We start from the raw sequence: 21,869 nt of genomic DNA, 5'->3' as shown, positions 1-21,869 counted from the left end.
CATTTGGGGGTCCAAGAGTATTTCTTCTCTGTATGCTTTTCTTGAAACCCAGCCAAACAGGAAGATGTATTACAGGTACACAAAATGTGGAATGTCTAATCTTGTACATCTCATGATCAGGACATTCATTTCAGGCTATTATTTTGGGAAAAAAAGAGGATAATTCAATAGATTTTGATTTATAGAAGTTTCACCCTACTTAAAAGCGGAGGGGGGAAAATGGCTCAGGGGGAAAAATCTGCACTTAAGAAGCGTGACAAATGACAGAGATGGCCAAGTGGTATTCTTTGATATTAGAAAGTAACTGTACTTGAAAATAACTTTCTAATTGAATAAGGGTATATTAGGAAAATATGATTCAGAACCAATATTATAGTAATTAGATAAAGGAAGCATAAATGAAATAACTGCAGGAAGAATATTTCCATAGAGATTATAAATGAGATTCTGGTGGAGCAGAAAGGCCTTTAATTGTAATTTAGTGTGCACTATAGAATTATCAGCTCAGTGTGTTACTTCATCATATAAAAGAATATCTGATAATTTTCCCTAATAAGCACATGACAGCTCTTCATATTCCTTCATTATAGTTGATTAAGTGTAAAAACAGTAGATATTCCTTTGTTGGAAAAAGAGTTCAAATCTTTTTAGAAAGACAGCGCAAGGCAGTTGCATTTCGATAGCATGTGACCCCAAAAGGCTCTTATTTAAGGAGCCTGGGGAATTGCAAGTGGCACTTTAAAGAACTCTTCACTTGAGTTTCTTTCATCCTTCACTATGTGTTCCCCCCATTTTTATGCATGAAACCTCGTTCTGTGGAGCCACGTCCTCTTGTACTTCTGGCTGTGCCTTAGATAGTGGTGAGCGAAGGTAACGGGGAGTTTCTGCCACTGGGAGAGCCCTCACGGCACTTCCGACAACTTAAAAGCATAGGGACATAGTCTCTTCCTGGCCCTCACAAGCTCCCAGTTATTCACTGACCCAGTGTGAGTCTAGAACACCCGGCCATTGCACTGTTACAACCCCATAGCTGAAGACAGAATCTAAGTTGAGGCAAGAAACCTTCTCCCCGCCTCCTTCCCCAGTCAGCTAGCTTTGCTCTGCCCCACCTCCTTCAGTCCCAGAGTTCTTTTTTTTTTAGAGAGAGGGGTGGGGAGGGGGAGAGAGAGAGAGAGAGAGAATCCCAAGCAGACTCACGGCCAACACAGAGCACGTCGCAGTCGCAGGGCTCGCTCTCACGACCCTGAGATCACAACCTGAGCCAAAATCAAGTCAGATGCTCAACTGACTGAGTCACCCAGGCACCCTAAGTCCCAGAGTTCTTATGAATACACAGGCTTGGTGAGAAAGAAGAGGATTGTTAATAGCTATGTAGGCTGGAGGCTCCAGAATTTCGTACTTACTGCCCTGATGATTGATGGTGGATCCTACACCAGTCAGTAGCAGCATATTGGAAGGATAGCAGTGTCTTCAGGGATGTTAAAAAAAAAAAACATTGAAAGTAATGGCTGAATTATTTGCTTCATTTGCTCCAATCTGGCAACCAAGAGAGGAGGAAGGGGTCTCAATGTATCAACAACACACCAGACTGGATTCTTTTTATGGTGTTCTCTCATTGAGTTGGCAAATTAGCCCAGGAAGATAGAGCTTCCCGGGCCTGCATGATAGATGGGCAATCTGGGCTCAGAGATGAGCGATAACCCACCTCAGATCATTCAGATGGCCCGTGATAGAACAGCCAACATACAAACCCATGGTGTTTCCATCTTTAGGAGCTTTTAAAATTTACTTCCTGGGCTAGTACTGGCTCAGGGGACAATGGAATGGAAAGCTAAAATGAGTAAAGGGATGAAGAACTACAAAGTGGAAACCACGAACTCAGGCATGACTACATCACCCATTCCTGTCAGGTATTTGACAAAATAAAGGACTCCTTATTATGCTTCTTCGCTTTTTTGGTTTTTTTATGGGCTTTTGGAGCCCATGTGTGAAGTGGAAATAATGCAAACTGATTCACAAAAAGCCTTCTTCCTTCTCAAAGAGGGGTGCTACACAGCGCGAGTGGAAAAGCTTCTCAGCACCTCTGGTATTCACATCACATACGGTGCTGCAGCCGGACAAAGTCAGACAGTCTGACCTTGGGGATAAGGTGTTTGAAACTGGCTAATGAGGCATGCCATAAGCACTGGGAAAAAAGCAAAAGCACGAACCCCCTAAGAATTGAAATTAATGTCCACAGCAGCAAAGCATGGTAGACTGGGTCATTCTCACAGGGTCAAATTAGACCTTGATGTTACGTCTCCACAGTTATCCTTAGGCTTGGCACGTGGCTGGAGCTCAGTACAGATGTTTGAATGGGCAAATGAATGAATTTAGGAACACACAGATTCATTCCTTAAATTTTGTCAATTTGGTCTTCTAATAAAAAAAAGTTTTAGAGGGCTCTGGATGTTCTGAGGTAAAATAAAGCAAATGCTCAATTAAGCATAAGCTTTCTTGTGGTCCTTTTCCTCTAGTAATTAGCCCCTTCCCAAATGAATGTAGTCTTCCCAAGGAAAGACATTCATTCAAAATGTCAATGTTAATTAGTCTAATTGAAGGGAAGCTTTTACGTTAGGATTGTTTGATCGATCAGTAAATATCAATCAATACATAGACAGACACATCTGTGTGTTTATACATATTTAATAAGCTCTTCATCATTTAGCCTGCCTGGGGAACAAGGAATATTTCTAATTAGTCAAGTATTCTAGTTAATAAAGAAAGAGTTGACACGGGGATTGTCATCTTACAAGAAATTGGGTTGTGGTCATACGCATTTAAACCCTGAAACATCGATCATCATCTTTGATGATGTAGAAGTCGCTTGAGCATCCTTCCGTATCATAATCCACCATGGTGGAACGTGAATATCATTTATCACTGTACCGTGGAATACGATGCTGTTGGTAAGAGATTTCTACCTGGTAAGGTTTCAGCTATTTACCAACTGGATAGAGAGAGAGTATGTGTTAATCGTCAGCCTTGCTCCCGAAAGGATTTAAGATGGTAATGGTTATAATGATGACTTTACCAGCTTGCGGACTTAATTGTTGTTCCTTCCAGGAAGATCTCTAACACTTGGCTCAGCACTGGCTGGTTCACAATGACAATTGCGCTGGAGCTCTGTGACAGGATCAATGTTTATGGCATGGTGCCCCCAGACTTCTGCAGGTAGGATTTATTCTGCAAGTGTAATTCATCTCAGCAGTGTCGTGCAGGGTTTATAAGTATCTGATTCCAAATATCAACCATGAAACATGTCTAACTGTCTTCTCGAAGCAATTAATTAACATGTCCCAAGTTCTGGTTCTAGAAACAACAAACAGCATTTAATTATGTGATATAAAATATTGAAAGTTTTTGTTTGTACTGCTGGAGAATTAATCCATCTTGTGGGCTTCATTTATCCTCTGAATATTTATCAACCAAAAGTAATGCAATAATTGGCATAATATTAATGATGAGCAAGCATTAAAGAATATTAGTTTTATTCTCATTTGAAAGGAATATGGTAATTTTTAATGAATTAAAGAGAGCAATTTCTTTGACAGTAAGGCCTGCTTTCTAAAATTAAAATATTGCTCTGAGCCTCTTTTCCTCCCCACATCAGTAGCCTTGGTTTGTGCTTCTAAGGCCAAAAGCACAGACATAATTATTATACCACTTTAAAGGGGACATACACACATCTCTGCTGCTACCTTAAGATCCCTCCTCGCATGTGCCCGGCCAAGGGTGTGTACCCACAGACGCACTGGGAAAACCTCAGGGCCTGATCTGTGGCAGCCTGATTGAAAATTCACCCATGATTTCAGAAAGTACCCTACTTTTCAGGAATGCCTGATGACCTGCCTATGGCCCCCATCCTGATCTTCAAATGGCAAAACCTGGGGTGGGGGCATTTTGAACTTGCTCACTAAAATGTATTCTTGCTTTACCTTCGTGTGTTTGAAACCTAACGACTTCTTGAAGGCCATAGGCATTTTACACAGAATCTGCAGTTTGGAGGTTGGATGCAAGGACAAGAGAGGACTTAATCATGCTGATTTACCACTTTGCCACTTTCCCCCCACTCTCTTTAACCCAAAGACCCAACACAGCAGCAGTACCAGTTTGTATGTGAGAGTCCGGGCACAGAAGAGAAGGTGGGACAGGAGAGGCCTTTGATAGTTGCCTAGACTCACTGGTCCCCGGGAGTGACGTGATGTGTAAGGAAGCGTGTGCATTCTGAGGTCAGCTCCAGTCAGCTCTGCCTGGCCACTTCCTCACCGAGTGTGACCTCGAGCTACTTGTTCAGTCTCTCTGTGGCTCAGCTTCCTCCTCATTAGAAGTGGACGTGATGATACTGTAGGCTCGGCCATGGGGTCGTCGGTGGATTAAACAAGTTAATACACATAAAGTGCTTGGAACAGCGCCTCGTACATGGCAAGAGTTAACTTGGATCCCCACCCAGGCCCTCGTCACTTAACTCACTGGCCTTGTTTCCCTATTTAGCAATCCATGCACAGAAAGAAGGTAGGATAGTGTAAAAAAAAAAAAAGCAAACTGCCTCCTCAACCCAACAGGCTAACAAAGGCAGTGCGAGCAGGTGCTTACGGGCACGCAAAGAGCCATCAAAGTTGAGAGCTATATGGCAGGTGTAATCATGTAATATTGCCACTAGGACACCGGAGAGAAAGAGCATGAATAAATTGAAATGTTAATGACTTAGAGTGTTCAAGGAAATATTCCATTTATTATGGAAAACAAATGACAGGCAAGTTAACCTGTCATTTCTCTTGCTCCGAGTTAGCTCATCACGACTTCACGTCCGCAGGAGGGAAGCAGCTTTCGGAAGGGCGCTAACGAGGGAGTCAAGAGACTATCGGTGTACCTTATGTCGCCAGCGGCTCAGGCGGTCTGCTCCCCAGCCTCCGTCCCGAAGGTTCAACGGTTGCTCTCACAGCCTGCTTTCTCCAAGAACTCTTCGGGAGGATCCTTGTGCTCTGCGTGCTGTGAGAGCAAGTGGAGAAGTGCTCCTGGTGTCGTGCGCCAGACACGGTTAGGCTGGAGAGAGCAGCCTGTTCAGTGGTTATGCCTGTTCAGGGAGGCTCAGAAGGAAAGAGCCGGGGTGGCCCACACTCCCTCCCAAGTTCCTTTAACCTCTGGTTCCAGGACCGGTTAGCTGAAGCACCCAGTTAGAAGCCGGGTGACCTTGAGCCTTGCTTCCCTCATCTGCAAGATGGTGATAAGAAAGCAGTAATAAAGGCCAGCAGGTCATGGTGAGGATTGAATGAGATCATGGATTGTAGAATGTCTGACACAGTGTCCCGCACACAGTTAGTGCTCAGGAAAGACTACTGGTATTATGAATATTACTATTAATTAATAGGATATTGTAAGATATAGAAAATAGTTATTAAGGTTTTCCTAAATTCTTGAGAGTTGCCTCAAAAGGTACCAAGAACTTCAGGGGGGTTCAAAGAATAGGACACAGCTCTTGCCTTCTAGAAACTCACTGTAAGCCTTATCCACACGAAAACGTGATGAACACAGCACAGCTTCTTGGAGTCAAACGACACTCGCAAACAGTATGTACCACCAGAGAATGAAAAAGCAACTTGTAAGTCAGTCCTGTTACTCGTCTAGCCATTCCCCCTTTGGTTTTTATTTTGGAAGAAGTTGAGAAATATAAGGGCCAAGCAGGGTTCATGTGTCCTGAGCTCTAGGACTTCAGGAGGTAAGATATCACCAGGACCCAGAAATGGTGGGGAAGGTTCTGGGAGATGGCAGAGCTCAGGCTGGTTGAGCCTGCTGCAATATGAACTCTCCAAGGGCCGCGATTTCTGTGTGTTTGGTTCAGTGTTGGAGGCCTGGTGCGCAGGACCACAGATGTTTGCCATCCTAGCCTATGGCAGATGCTTCATGAAGAGCAAGTGAATGAATAGACCTGTCCTCTACTCTCTCCTTAGTGCTATAGTGAAAGGGTATTCATATGGGTAAGGAAATAACCGTTTCTGCTTCTCAGAAGCTGTAGGACTTTCAGAAAGTTATTTGACTTTATTGACCTTAGTGATCTTGGGCAAGTTATTACTATTTCTGGAGCTTTAGCTTCTATATCTGTAAGATGGTGAAGACAACAGTACTTACCATAAGGGTTTATATGATAATCTCACAAGATGATGATGAGGAAGGCTTGGCACACCCTTGGTGTATATTAAGCATGCACAAATTTATCAGGTGAAGGGACACGCTAATCTGCAAGTGTGGATGCCCATTAGCACATTTTAAGGAGATGTCCAGCGAGTGGTAACAAATGATGCCCAGGTGGTGAGGAGAGCCTGGGTGCTAGAAAGGGAAGGACCTGTGTGGCCTCCTGTATGAACCCCATTGGGAGTTCGCTGCACGTGGCCTCCAGCTCCCACAGGACATCACCTGGGGCGGCTCGAGTGAACCTGCCCATTCTGTTGCTTCCTTAAAGCGCCCAGTGTCTCACGGGACTGAAGGGTAAGGCACATGGGGCCAGATTTCAGCAAGCAAAAAGAGAGCCAACTGCTGATTTTTGGTAAATTAACTTTTTTAGACTTTAAGGCACAACCAGTATCCTCAAAAGGGGTTAATTGCTAGATTAACCACAGAGACTTCATTCCCTCAACCGACTCGTGTTGGGTACTGAGGACATAATCAGAGATGAATAATACAAGGCTCTGCCTTCAGTATCCCGAGTGTCACTTGGACAAAGTCAGTCAAAAGGGACAGAAGGCTCACAGGTACCTGTGGGAGGAAATCCTCACTGGCTGCCTGTCAGTCGCATCTGACCCGCAGCTTTACTCAAACATCCACCTCTGACTTTCTGCCGGACTCAGAGGGTTCCTTGCATTCCTCTGACCCTCCCAGGTGGAACAGGGGCAAGGAGCCAAGAGAGAACGACGACTGGGCCCACCCATCCCCACTCCATCAAGAGCAGACCCACTTCTATCTGGTTTACATCGGGGCTCTTCTCTAACAAGGGGTGGCATGGCAAGTAAGACCTTTGACAACCTCTGGTCTAAGCTACAGTCCTGCTATTTTCCAGTCTACATCACATGGTCACACACCTTTCAGGAGAATCTAATCGTTGCCTTCTTATTGCCAGGGAAACCAAGGCACAGAGAGACCAAACACTGGGCTACTTCTGCGGTCATCTCTGTCAGCCTAAGGCAGCAGTGACCCAAAGGGAATGCCAGCCACTATATGCATGGGATGAGGGAGGGGACAGAGGGGGTGAGGGAGTAGGGGACTAAATTATACCCTGGGGGGGGGGGGGGGGGCAAACAGATAAGCAATCCATGAGTGACCGGTTCCCAAAATAAGGGTAGACAGGTTCGCCCCTACAAGCCTAGAGCTCCCACTTTCCATCCAGCTCTCCCGGAGGTCTGGCCTCCCTACCCCTCCACCCAAAGGGTCTGAGTTGCTTCCAGGACTCACTGTTTGGCAAGAAAACCTCTAGTAGCCCCTAAACTATTAAGCACATGGACTCCTCCGGAAGAACAATAGCCCCACATTCATATTTAAAACCACAGATGGGAGCAGCAGACATATAAATGGACAGACACGTTCCTCAAAACCTGGCCGAATCCAACAGTGAAAGTCATCTGACGAGCACATAAGCCTTTCCCCTGTAGTCTGGTATCGCGGTAGCTGCTGACCGCCCTCCCCAGTTCTGGGCTTTCTCCTTCCCCTCCAGACACCACCGTGCTCTGGATAGAGCACACCTGACTCCATCAGCCTCACCCCTCAGTTGGGCCCCAGAGCTGTTAGAGCCCGGTTCCCAGCCCCTCGCTTAGCACACAGCCCTCCAGGACCTGGCTTCTGCATCGGCTTTAGTCCCATCTTCTCTCCCCACACAGACTTCTTTTTGCCATAGGGAAAACTTACAAAGGCACTCACCCTGCAGACATCTGGCCTTTGGCCCTCGGCTTGGAATTTCCCTCCCCTTCCTTCTTAATCTGACTGATCGCTGCTGGTTCTTTACAATACTATTCACGGCTGATAGTTTTCTGGACACAACACACGCTGGTCCTGCGCTTAGTATGAATACATGCACCATTTCATGGAAGCTTTATGATAATCCCATGAGATCAACATTATTCTCATCATCATTTCATATGTGAAGCTTAAAGACCTAAAACGGCCACCCAGGGTCACAGAGCAGGGAAGTGACCTAGCCAGGGTCTGTGGGACCTCGCCCCACGGTCTCACATGCAGCAGACCCTCCTCCAACAAGCTTTCCCTCCCTCCTGTCTGAGTCAGACCCTGCCTGTGCCCCTGCCCCGCCCCCCCATGGACGGGTTTGTCCAGATCCTTTATTTGCCTGTCATCTCATCAAGAGGAGGGGTCAGTGCTCAGTCCACATGTGTGTCTTTAGGGCTTATTATTGTGTCTGGCACATAGTATGGACTCAGTATTGATTGACTCAGTGAATAAAGAAAAACCTTCCTTTCCTTGGCAGTGCTTAAGAAAGTGATTCTGGGGGCACCCGGGTGGCTCAGTTGGTTAAGAAAGTGATTCTGTATTTATCCCAAGCCAGAAAAGTGCCCAATGAATGAAAAGTATAATTAGCAAATGGCAAATTCAAATCTCAAGGGTCCTAGGAAGGCACTGGCAGCCTCCTGTTTCGTCGTTCTCAGCCAGAGCGAGCATCGGGTCTTCCCAGAGGGGCTCGGGCATCAGGCAATTACTCTCCATCCTGCCTCTATCACTGGACTCCAGGCTCATCAGTGTTTTGAAAGCTGGGGGAAATTAATGCCACGTTGCACCAGAGACAGCCTCAAAATATATTCTCGTGTGGACAGTAGACCCGTAAGTCATGCCATATCCATATAGGAAGCCAAATCCATGCTCTCTAGATGGACTATAAATTGTAATGAAAAAAAATCTGTTATCTTTGCCTTCCAAACTAAGTTATGGTGAGTATTTTTAATCTCATTTTCCACTGTAAATTATTTGTGATAATAATGGGCCAAGCATTTAAATTCTACCTAATAATCTTATTTCTGGTCATACTTAATACATTACCAAGCTTACAACTCTCTGTCACCCATCATTTCTCAAGTATTAATTAGCAGAGTAATGACTCAGAGTGATCACTGTCATGGAACTAAATTAATATCTCATCCATAATGTGAAGGACATCTCAAAGGTATCGTGAATATCAGAGAGTTGATTCTGCTAGAATTATTAGCTGGCAAACATTAATAAAGCTGCCAGCGTAACAGGGAATGTTCCTAGTTGGCGACAGTCCACCGTGTAGAATCAGATGCTTACCGAGGACAGGTAGGGAATGGTAACGCACCAAGGAGGTTCATGTTTTATGAAGTAGACTTCAAATATATTATTTGATGCTTCTCTTTGCCATGATTTCCTTCTTCCATCTTTGCCATAATTTGACCCACTCTTAGCGGTCCCGGGGTGTTTTCACCACCTTCCTCTCCTGTGGAATCTATTAAGAGGTGTTGTAGCACCCCAGAAGTGCCTGAGTCGTGGAGGGTGAGTGGGGGGTTCAGACGACTGACTCCAGCTCTTTGCCCCATAAAGGGTGGACAGCTGCAGGCTCTTGGCACTCTGTCTGCCCCAGAGTCTCCAGTATTAGTCCACTGGCTTCCAAGGGGTTTGGCTCTTTTCCTTCCGAAAGAGGCTGGAAGCACAAGAAATCGAGACAACAGAGTAAAGGTGACTCAGCAGGTCCCACTGGGCTGAAGCAGATGTGTAGGAAAGCCTGCTACAGGAACATTTTCTTCAGAATGCTACCTAGTACCCCTAAAGGCCCCCGGTGCAAGCCAATTTCAGAACACCCTAGACACTCGACAGCTGTTAGCTCAGCTCTATTCGTCAAGCGTATCCTGACTACCTACTGGAGGCTGGCTACCATGCCAAGAATAGAAGCATGTTTAGAGAGGGTCTGAGAGCTCTAGAGAGAAGCAAAGCCACCATTCCCTTCCTGGGACCTTTGTAGCCTTGTGGAGAGTTCAGCCCCAACTAACAGATCAGGGTCAACCCAGATCATTCCCAGAATTGGGAGGAGTCTTCCATGCTTGTTAACGTTATGAGGCTTCTTCCAGTTGTGCATTTTGGCTTTAGGAGAGTCACAAATGGAACATGACAAACTCCCATTACCATTAACATTAGTGAGTCGAATTGTCAGTGAGCACAAGGCGTCTGCTGCTCGCGCCGACTGGCTGCACAGTACCCACCGAGCACGGGGCGCCTCTATCCATAGGTGCTCGGGAGAACACAGCGAGGACAGAGTCGTTCCAACAGGAACCTGAGGGGCCATTGGTACAGAAACCCACCTGGTAGAGCAGTTTTTCCAAGATATGGAGCCTCGCTCTTAGTTCCACTTTGGTCTAAATCTGAGCCCTGAAACTTCTTCAGTTTTTCTATACGTGAGTTTTGTCATCTCTAAACTAGGGGTCAGAACGGTACCTCTGGCCCGGGGGCGCTGTGAGGATTCAGTCATGTCAAGTGCTGAGCGCTCTGTTTGGGGCTGGAAGGGTAAGTAAAGTCCGGCGGCTGGGATGGTCTATGGGTGAGGCTGTGTGCTTACAGCCAGGCGCCGGACCCCACCTGCCTGCTGGCTGCTCAGCCGTCACATGGAGCAGTGACACCGACCTTGTGCTCCCTCCCTTGCCTGATGGGGACATGGAACAGATCATGGAAGTGAAGCACCAGAGCTGAGCAAGTACTTCACTGAATCAGCTGTGTTCACCCTGGCTGCATATTAGAATCTCCTACGGCGCTTTTCAACATTAACATGTTTTTTTTAATTTTTTGTTTTGAAAAAGTTTTTTTTTAAAGATTTTATTTATATGTCAGAGAGTGAGAGAGAGAGAGAGCACAAGCAGGGCGAGCGGCCAGCAGAGGGAGAAGCAGAATCCCCGCTGAGCAGGGAGCCCGACGCAGGACTCGATCCCAGGACCCTGGAGATCATGACCTGAGCCGAAGGTAGACACCCACTGAAGGAGCCACTCAGGCGCCCCTTGTTTTGAAAAAGTTTCAAACTTACCCAGAAAAAGTTGCAAAAATAGCACAGAGAGTTCCTATATACCCTTCAGCCAGCTTCCCCTAATGGTAGCATTTTGCATCATTATGGTCCAATGATCAAAACTAAGAAATTAACAACAGTGCAGAACTCTTACCCAAACGACAGACTTTATTCTGATTTCACCAGTTGTCCGGCTGATGTCCTGGAGCTCCTCCAGGACCCATGCCATGATCCCTTTGCATTTACTTATCCCGGCTCTCAGTCTCCTCCTGTCTGTAACCGTCCTTCAGCCTCTTCTTATCTTTCACAACATCGTTATAGCCGGAGATCCCTCACTTTGGATTCGTGTGATGTTTTCTCATGATCGGATTGAGGCTGTGCATTCCTGGGGAGGGTACTACAGAAGCAGTAAGCCCTTCCCAGCAGCCTGCATCAACCGACACATGATGTCAAATGTCTTATTACTGGCAATGTTAACCTTGATCGCTTCGCTAAGGTGGTGTCTGCTGGGTTTACTCACCGCGAAGTTAGTTTTTCCTTTTGTCATTAATAAATATCTTGGGGGAGATATTTCATGCAAATAACCTATTTCTCTTCATATTTTTTCCCACGAATGTTTCATTCATCGGCACACCTGGCCTGCAACAGTTACAAGGCTGTTTTAATGGTGATTTCTCTATTCCCTCATTCTCTCTGGATTTGTTAATTGGAATTCTTCTGTAAGGAAATGCCGTTTCTTCTTTCTCATTAATTATAGATTCAGTTATTTATTGAAATCCTGATGGACTTATGGGTATTTCTTTTATTTTATCGGTTTTATAATCCAATACTACCATTATGTATTTTGATACTCAAACCTAAGTCACTTTTTTAAAAATAGCCGTGCCTGGGACCCTCTCCCAAATCAATTAAACCCAAATCTGTGGAGGTAGAACACAAGCCATTTTATTTCTTTAAAGTTCCCTTTGTGCACCGAATGTTCCTTCTTTCACTACTCCCACCGACCCACTCTGCTTCCTCCCTAAAGAAATCAAAATCCTTCGGCACATCATTTTGCAGGATTTATTCCAAGGTGGCCCTTGGAGTGCTGATGACAGGCTGCGGCTGTGGCCCTTTGGGAAACTGGCTCTTCGATGATCTCTGCCACCCCCCGCCCCCCATACCTCCATTCCCTCAGCTTCTGCTGGCCCCCAAACAGGAACTTGGGGGCCAGAGTCCTCCTTTACAATGATAGCCTCCTGATGTGGAAATTCTGCTGATATTTATTGCTCTTGGGTCAGGTGGAGGAAGAAAAAGCTATGGCAGCCTTTAGGAAGTCAGGTTTGAGAAAAGGCCTAAGGAATTATGACCTTGCACTAGGAAGGGCTTCCTGAACGCAACAGTGGATTACAGCGGATGGCAGGCTGTTCCTGCAGGTGCTTTGGCTCTGCCTTCTCAAGGCCCACAAAGCACTCCTCGGCCATTTGGGCAGAGTTTTAAGGTGTGGCAACAACCCCACTTATTTGGACCCTTTTGAAATCATAACAATTAAATGTGTAAATGTAATTCTCCCTCTAGTGGATCAATAGGGAGCCAGGTAAGTTTTTATTCCAAGAGAAGGTCTTCCTGAATAAGGAAATTGATCTTCTAGCATCCTTTAGCTGGTTTCCAATTTCTCTGTATTCCGAGGTGCCAACTCAATCTCATGATATTTTCAGAAGCTTGTTTCTTTCATCAAATTGATGCCAGTAATATGTTCAAAGTGCAGATAAATCAGATTTAAAACCTAATTGATATTGGAATAAAAGCTTAACCCCAAGTATACCATGCCACAGTGAATTTGGCATGGTTCCCCAAATTATGCCATATGAACCTGGGGACATTTGTCTCATAATTTCTATCTTTTCTTGTTTATTCTTTTCTTCATGGTGGTCAGTTCCAACTTGAATTCTTCCTAGAATGCATTTTCTGCATTGAAAATACCCTCTATTAAAATTTTAAGGGGATTCCAATTTCTGGAGTAAGCAAAGAAGTGAAATCTATATTAACTAGACAGGATTGGATCTGATGTTTCACGGTAGAACACAGATACTTCTGAGACAAGCATGATAGAGATGCAAAGTATTAATTCAGCATAGCATCCAACTCAGGATGAGGAATGTTTAAATGCTGCATGACAAAAATAAATCTCTCTTCCTGGAAGAACTTTAACCTCAGAAGAGAGGCAGCTCAAAAGGTTTATTGTCAGAGCCACAAACTTGACACCCCTCTTGATAAAAGACTTCGATCCCTGACCTGAGTAAAGTTGCTACTCTAGAAGCTATTTGTGTATTGATCTCCTCTGAAGAAAACAAATAGGTGTCTAGCAGGATGAACATCTCTGGGAAACAAAGTTACTGTACTTAGAGTAGAGCCCGAGTGACCGCAGTGGGGACCCCAGGGCACCAGGTATGGAAAGGTGATTTGCCTGAGCCTTTTAAGAGAAGCACTAAAGCTTTGCATCAAAACCAGTTGGTGAGTGTAGCTCAAGCAGGAAGGTTTACCTGCTGGGATACCTTGACTAATTTTATCATCTAGACTTCAAGATGGAAGAGGTGGTGTGGCTTGGACTAGAACGGAAACCAGTGTGAGACCAGGGCTCTTTGGGGGTTAGATATTTTAGTAACCCTACAACAGGGCACCCAACCGCCTCAACACATTAATCCTTTGCACACTTCCTTGAAGAAATGAGCCAGTGTTTCTCATTTGAGGCGAAATAGGAATAGAGAAACAAAAACTACTGGCACTATTGGGCTATAATGCGAGGATTTGAGGATTTGGAATTTCTGAATTTAGAGACTCTGGATTTGAGTCCATCATCTACCTAGAGCAACAAGAAGAAAATGGTGGCATTGTGCTTCCTGATCATCAACTTTCCATGTTGGAGGAGAAATTGTCTTTAGAGGTTTGCTCTTTACCTGCTAACTCCATATAAATTTTTTTCAACAACAGAAATTCAAAAATTATTTATTGAGTACCTACTAAGAACAAGACAAAGGCTTGCCCTCATGAACAGATTATAAACAAGTAAACTACAGCAATTCTGGAGAGGGATTAATGCTGTAAGGAAAATAAACCTGACAGAAAGAGAGAGCAAAAGGACAGGCATCAGGTAAAGCCTCTCTGAAGAGGACACATTGAAGTCAATACCCAGCGGTGAGAAGGAGTGAACTGGTTAGGAGCACGTTACAACCAGGTGACTGCCTTCACGTGCCAAGGCCTGAAGGTCAAGCTTGGCAGAGTTGATGACCAGAAAGGCCAGTATGGCTGGAGCAGTGGGCAAGGCTGGGTTAGGAAAAGGCTCTGGAAAGAACCAACTCATGTAACACCCAATAAGGCATGCTTTTATTATAATTAGAAGCCTCTGGAGGGTTTGGGGCAGTGGGGTGGGGAGGGAGATGTGGTGTGTTTTTGTTTTGTAAATATCTTTGTAGCTGCTTATGCTGAATAGACTATACAGGCAAGAGTGGAAGAACTATAGTGGGGTCTTAGTAGTATATAGTTTCTAGATCCCAAACACCTGCAGGTCCTGTGGTATACTTTTAATCTCTCTCTTTGATATTGATGCTCAGTGCATTTATTTCAAAACCTCAAAACCTTTCCACTTGTTTTTGTGTACACATCAGAAAAACCCTTTGTTGCGTTTTAACTTGGAAATATGCGTTGTGCTCATCAGCTTAACCAGTCAAAGGAATTTTTTTTTTTTCCCTTTACTCAGTCATCTCATTTTCCTCCTACAGGGATCCCAATCACCCTTCAGTACCTTATCACTATTATGAACCATTTGGACCTGACGAATGTACAATGTACCTCTCGCACGAGCGAGGACGGAAGGGCAGTCATCATCGCTTCATTACGGAGAAACGCGTCTTTAAGAACTGGGCACGGACATTCAACATTCACTTTTTTCAACCAGACTGGAAACCAGAATCACTTGCTCTAAAGTCTCCGGAGAATAAACCTGTGTTCTGAGCAATGAGGGTGCCAGACCAAAATCCCAAGTACCTACGGTATCAGACGCCGGCCGGGGCACTGAACTTCCGGAGCCAGCAGACACAAAAGAGGGACAGAACCGGGAGAGGACCCTCAATAAGCAGCATGTACAGATGCCTCGGAGGCGTGACTCCCAAACAGTGCAGTTGGTCTGTAAGGAGAAAAATGCCAGAATTAATAGGTCCTCCTGAGTGTCATCCCTTGCAAAAGGGGTTACCTTAAGAGCGAAACACCCATGTCAGGTGATGCTGCCGTGGCTAAAAAACAGTCTGGATCTCTTTATTGCCTTCAAAACTGAAACACGAGCAACTCAACCATGTTAGTTGTGCTCCTTTGTAGAAATGCCACATCGAAGGACGTTTTTCTATCAAGTTGTTGTATCCTAACCTGATCTATAATCTTTGTCATCTATTGGGCTCTGTATGTGTGATTTGTAAAAAGTAGTCTGAAAGTATGGACATGATTTCTGAAGAGCACATCTCCACTGACTTTCATAAAGCAAATGCCCAATATTTATTTATTAAGAGTTTTTTAGTGTAACTCTAGGCCAGTATTTTTATAGATGATGATTATGTGGTAATTTATCCTTCTTAACTCTTTAACACTGAGTGATGGTTGGAAGACAACTAGAATGGGGCTGGTGAGTGACTGGGTTCACAACGCTCATTGTTAGCATGCGGTTGGCTTGGAAATGTCGTGTTGTGTTTTTTGAACCCTTAGGCTTCAAGAAGAGCTATGACATTTTCTAACGTAAAGAAATGCTCCAAATGACAAAACTGAAAACCAAAAACTGTGTTATTATAGCAAAAAGATACTAACAAAAGAAACTTAAAGATAGTTGTCTTTAGTGATAGTTGGTGTAGGTTACTTGGCATAAACCCTAGTTTCCTCGTCTTAGAATGATGTCCCTGTACCAGATGACCGCCTAAGTTTCCTTCCAAATCTAACATTCTGTAAGCCTCTCATTGACCCATTTGAGGACCTTGCACTCAGAATGATGTGGTTTCTACGTAGCAAAAGCCTGATTTGAGGGGGTGTTTTTATTCTCCTACCATCTATCTCCCTCTGTGGTTAAGAACATAACTTCCTCACTGGTCCCCATTGGCTACTGTCTACCCCCTGCTTCTCTGTGGTTTTTGCACCTAAAAAGGTGGGGGTGAGGGGGCAAAAAAAAAAAAAAAACTAAGAGAGAGAGAACCTCTGTGGTATTCCCTGACTATAGGAGCAAGGAACAGCCTTTCTCTGAGTCTATGAGAAGGAGAAGAGAACACAAGGAGATTCCCTATCATATGACTTATTTATCCTGTGAACTATTCAGATTCACTCCTTGCAAGTCACAGCCATTCCCTGGTCTGGAGGAGTCTGAAGGACTTATTTTATTCAGAACCAAGATAGCAGTATGAAGGACCTTCATTTAAGCAAGTGAAATTCTTCAAAAATAGTCTTTTTTTAAAAAAAATATACCAGTGTTTTTTTTCCCACATGACTTAGAAGGCATGCATTTTTTTTTCCAATGCCAAATTCGAAGGCACCAGCAAGTATTACGTATGGAGACTGACATTGTTTTACAGAAGATGACCTGACCTGTGATTAAAGGTTTTTCACATTGTCATTTCCTTTTCCTTTCCTTAATTAGTACTAAGATTCCATTCCCTTGCACTAACTAGTACTACTAATTATATGGGGTACTGTGGTTGGGGTGCAAACACAGTCCGGATATTTATATGGCAGAAACAAAGTTGGGATTATTGTGGTGTAGCTTGAGCTGTTAAATTGTACAATTGAAATGTATGTGCTCTCTTTAAACTTTATCATAGTTTTTAAAGAGACTGTAGAATTTTATTCCAGCACAATCTCTTCTGCAGCATGTACTCTGGACACACAATACTTTGTGTGACGTATGAAAGAGTATGAATTTCATGTGATGGATTTATAGGCCACCTTTACCATCACTTGAAGACATTACGTTGTTCAGATATAAGTAGCTCCTTTAACAAGTTTTATTTTTATGGAAATTTGGAAAAGTGTAATTGGGACATGCAAAAATGTAACTGTAATACCTAATCTAATAATATCTCAAATGTCTGTGTTATCTTTAGGTTTTAGGATTTGGTTTTTGTTTTGTTTTGTTTTTTTAAAAAAGACCATATGATAACTCCATCTTTTCTGTAACTTCTTCCTCCTTCCCAAATACTCAAAAGAGTGTAAAGCAACCAAATTCTGAAATCCCTAGCTTCACTGAGAAATAGCTTAAATCTAAATGTAGCTAACATATGGGAGTATAGGAATTTATATTTTTTAAAATATGGTATAAATAGGTATAAGACCAATTACTTGGGCAGTGGTTTTTATTATAGCATTTCAAGAAAATGCCTAGAATTCTGAATAGATTGTGCCGACGGAGCTGGCTGTGGGCAACTGAATTCTTATCTTGCCACTATCATTTCCTGACTCTCCATCTCAACACCATCCAACACCATTAAACATCAACTCTGATAGAAAAGATGGCAACAGAACCATGTTTACAGACCTCAGTGATTTCAATATCCAATTGTGTTGGGAGACTTAGTCATACTCATTAGGTTAGACACCTTTTTCTTCTTTCCCAGCTGTGTCATCAGCTACCTCCTAGCTTTTAAGACCCCAGTAATACAAAGCCACAGCTGGTCGATCCATGGCCTGTGTTATTTCAACGCAAGAACATTTGGCAGAGGCCATTACAATAGATAGCCATTATGGGCAAAGATACAGGAATTCACAAACAAAATCAATCACTCCAAATGGCCCATAAAAAGAAGAATCTTACATTTAATATTCTACAGTAAATATTCACCCAAGAAAGCGTACATTAAAAGAACATTAGCAGGTAAATACTCCGTGTGCTGCATGGGAACTTTGCTGTGTGATTTCCATTATGGTTAATGGGTGTTTGGTAACTAAGTCCCTGTGCTTCACTAACCCTGGGATGTGCTCCTAAGGGCTAGACATAAAACCAGAGTGATTCAGGAACTCCCAAGGTCCTAAGATTTCAGAGTGAGAGTTTTTCTTCAAAAAAATAAATGAAAGCAAAACACAAAATACTGTACCTGAAAGAGAAATTGGTGTGTGGTCTCTCGGAATCCTGACATTACTGTCAGGTATGTGCATCAGATTCCAAACAACACCTCTCAGGACAGATTGCCTTTGTCTATTCTCCATTACCGATCTATTTTAATTACATTAAAATTGAAGGATATAACCTCATTTTGAAGTAAAAACTCACCTCAAAAGTTAGAATTATTGATTTGGAAGCTAAATGAATGCTAAGTGAAAGTGAAAGGAACAAACTGGAATTTTGTCAGAAGTCATATAGTCTTATGTGAACATATCCATACTTATTTAATACCCACCCAAATAGTTGCCCTTATGTAGAGTGACCTCATTTCAGATATATACCCTGAATTCCACTGGGGTGGTGATTCAGACTGTTAATTCAGACTTGCTCTGATATTCCTCTTCTCTCTGTGGTGTTAGGACATGAGGGTAACACTCCTACTTAATTCGTACCTGAGCCAATTCTTCCTTCCATCTTCACTGCTTCTCTCTGGAACCTCAATCCCATCCTTCTGCCATCATTTTCTCCTGATTGTCTTCTTTTGTCTACACTGGGCTCTTCAACCAGCGGTCTTTGGAGGCTGTTAAGGTCTTCCTTGTAGGTTTTTAAACTAGAGACCTACCTGGGGAACAGGTTTGGGGTGGACCCTGCCAGGCAATAAGCATAGTAGGTGGGGGGACTACATTTGGCTCCAGGACTAGGTTCTTCAGAAGCGCCGTCCTGGTTCCCCCCAAGCTGGGGGAAGGGGGTGGGGTGAGCTTCAAGACAGACTGTCAGTGCTAAAACCAGGACAAGTCCCAGGCAAACTGGGACAGTGGGTCACCCTACTGAAAAGCCACCTCAAAGAGAACTATAACACTAAGGCACTGGGGGGAAAAGTGAATCCACTGCCCAGGTTCTAGCACATGCCAGAAGATACTTTGGAATGAAGAGAGGTGAGAGAGTGTCTGTAGGCTTGAAAATGAAGAGAAACAAGCCCTCTATTCCAGCTCACTCATCCCCACCTACTCAGGGCATTGAGCTGCCATGGAAAAGCAAAAAAAGGCTGCGATCCTGTTTGTTTTTACTCAGTGCCCTAATATTCTATTCTACCTTGGATTGTTCTCGTCTCTTGATGTATTTGTCCTATTAGTCTAATTAGACTGTAAGCTCTTTGAGAGCAGGGACTGTTTCTCCTTTGTCTTTGTAGCCCCAAGCCTAGTTCAGGGCCTTGCACACAATAGGTGCTCATTAAATGTCTGTTGTTGATGATGACTTCTTAATGGTGGCCCATTGGATTGGTAACCGGTAGATATTCTTCCATTTGAGAAGTGCAGGAGACAGAATAGGTGATGAAGTAGTTAAATTTTAAGTGGGTTTTTACAGGGTCAGTCCTCAAACCTATAACGTTTTTAATCAACAGAACTGACCTAGATTTGGATAGGATAATGTAGCTGAATTCACTAGGTTTGTGAATGTTGGCTGTACTGAACACACAAAGTGAATGAAGTTCAGCAAGCTTTGTGTTCTCGCTGTTAGCAAGCTGCTCTTAGCACAAATTAAATTTAATATTGACAAATGCTATAACACATGTAGAAGCAGCCCAGGCTCTGACTCATCTGGTTCAACTACAAAAGGGAGGCTAAAATGAGATGAATTCTAGCCTATCTTAAACTTGACAGCTTCCCAAAGCTGCTGGGAATTCCAGCTGGTGATTTCTGAGGGTCTATAACAATTAAGTACACATTTATCTTAAAATCAAAATGAAACAAACAAAAAAACCCCAAAACCCTTTTGTTTCCATGAAGCAGATCCCAAATGCTTTTATCCCTACCAGAACGTGAGGGAAAAGGAGAACTCTTGGGGGAAGCTGCCCTCAGGTGGAGCACCCCGGTCACCATCTTGAGTCCCTAACTGGCCAGCATCTGGTGTCCAATTACCTCCTGGTTACAAGACAGGGCAAGATGGAACCAAGTCAGTAAAGGTGAGCCAGTGGCTGATGGGGGCCTCCACAAGGAACCGTAATCATTACCTTCTTGAACATGTGGACACTCTGGAATCCTTTTCTTTCATTGCCTGTTCTTCTACATATTTATTTGTATGATCTCAGTTTCATTTTGAAAAGCATAGAAAAAGGGCTAGGACACTACATGAAACAGAGAATGCTTCTTTCTGAATGGACTGGATTATAGATCTTCCCACACTTTCAAAAATTTTATTGTAATCACAAAATTTTATTTCATAAAATACTAGCAAAGACATTATAATAGGATTTCAAACAGAATCCCAACTGAGATGTTGGAGAATCTGGTAAATGCCACGTCTAACTACACTTAAAAGAATGTCTTTGCTATGTACATAAATCATCTCAAGTGTCAGCATGTTTACTTCTTTACCATGAGACTAGTTCTTTAATTTAATTTTATTTTTTTTTAAAGATTTTATTTATTTATTTGACAGAGAGAGACACAGTGAGAGAGGGAACACAGGCAGGGGGAGTGGGAGAGGGAGAAGCAGGCTTCCCGCAGAGCAGGGAGCCCGATGCGGGGCTCGATCCCAGGACCCTGGGATCATGACCTGAGCCGAAGGCAGACGCTTAACAACTGAGCCACCCAGGCACCCCTAGTTCTTTCATTTTAAAACCAAACATAGGTTTTGTTTTCTGTGAGATTGAATCCAAATTTTTAAAATCATATTTTATCACTGAATATCTACTGGGTGGTCTGCACAATGTCATGCACTTTATATATATTATTTCACAATAATCTTATTATCTCATTGTGCAGATAAGTAAACTGAGAGTAAGAGAAGTGCATCCGGCCCCCAGGGCAATGAAGATGAGAGTTGACACGTGGCTTTCCATGTCTCAGGCAACCTTTAAATGGTTTACACGTATAACTGCAATTAATCCTCCCAATAACCCTAAAAAAATGGGTTCTTTTATCATTCCCCTTTTACAGATGTGAAAACCGAGGCACAGGGCACATGAGTAACTTTCCCAAGGTCATGCAGCTAGTCAGTGGGAGTCAGGTTGGAAGCGACAGGGTCTGTCGCTGGAGTCTCTGCCTTCAGTCACCATGTACTTCCTGGCAGAAATTTAACCTATACGTAGCAATTTCTATTAGAATATTGAAATATTCTATTACATCATATTCACAGTGTATGTAATTTTGGATACATATTAAATAAGTGACAAATATGTAAATTATGAAGCAAACATGAGGAGAATATCACCACTATCCTAGAAGCCCACTTGAGTGATCCTTCTATTGTCTTGGAATTTCAGTTTACCATTCTCTTATTTCTAAATAGTTTTATTACACACAGATATATCAATAAACAATATATTATTTAGTTTTACATAGTAATAAATATTATAAGACTCATAACACTGTATATAGTCTTCCGAAACTTGCTTTTTCTTCCCAAGATGTATCCATTTTCTCTGCATGTAACTCTAGTTTATTTTCATGATTGCATATACCATAACTTATTTTTCTCCATTCTTTCAGTGAACATTAGGGTTTTCAGTTTGTTGCTAATATGTACAATGTTTTTGTTATCAATCCTGGGAAATTCTTTTGGTACATGTGTGTAAGAAGTGTTATACTCCTAGGGAGTAGACCTAGGAATAAAATTGCTGAGCTATAGAGTAAAATTGTACACATGTGCATGATATCGCCAGATTGTTTTCCAAAGTCCTAATTGTCCGCATCTAGTTTATACTCTACTTTATACTCCTAA

At 43.2% G+C, this 21,869-nt stretch overlaps 1 protein-coding gene across 1 annotated transcript in view; it reads left to right on the top strand.

Moving 5' to 3' along the window:
- ST6GALNAC5 (ST6 N-acetylgalactosaminide alpha-2,6-sialyltransferase 5) overlaps nucleotides 1–17,003 on the top strand; it is a 158,600-nt gene extending 141,597 nt beyond the window's left edge. Inside the window, exons 4-5 of the mRNA XM_035018243.1 lie at nucleotides 3,106–3,213; nucleotides 14,800–17,003. Coding sequence (XP_034874134.1) covers nucleotides 3,106–3,213; nucleotides 14,800–15,031 — 340 coding nt within the window. The 3' untranslated portion in view covers nucleotides 15,032–17,003. The remainder of the gene's footprint in view (nucleotides 1–3,105; nucleotides 3,214–14,799) is intronic.
- Nucleotides 17,004–21,869: the final 4,866 nt, after the last annotated feature.

This window comes from Mirounga leonina, unplaced genomic scaffold (genome assembly GCF_011800145.1).
Source record: "Mirounga leonina isolate KUSES-001 unplaced genomic scaffold, KU_Mleo_1.0 Mir_173, whole genome shotgun sequence".
Lineage (NCBI taxonomy): Eukaryota > Metazoa > Chordata > Mammalia > Carnivora > Phocidae > Mirounga > Mirounga leonina.
The sequence above is the reverse complement of the archived record's forward strand: the minus strand, read 5'-3'. Positions and strand labels throughout refer to the sequence as shown.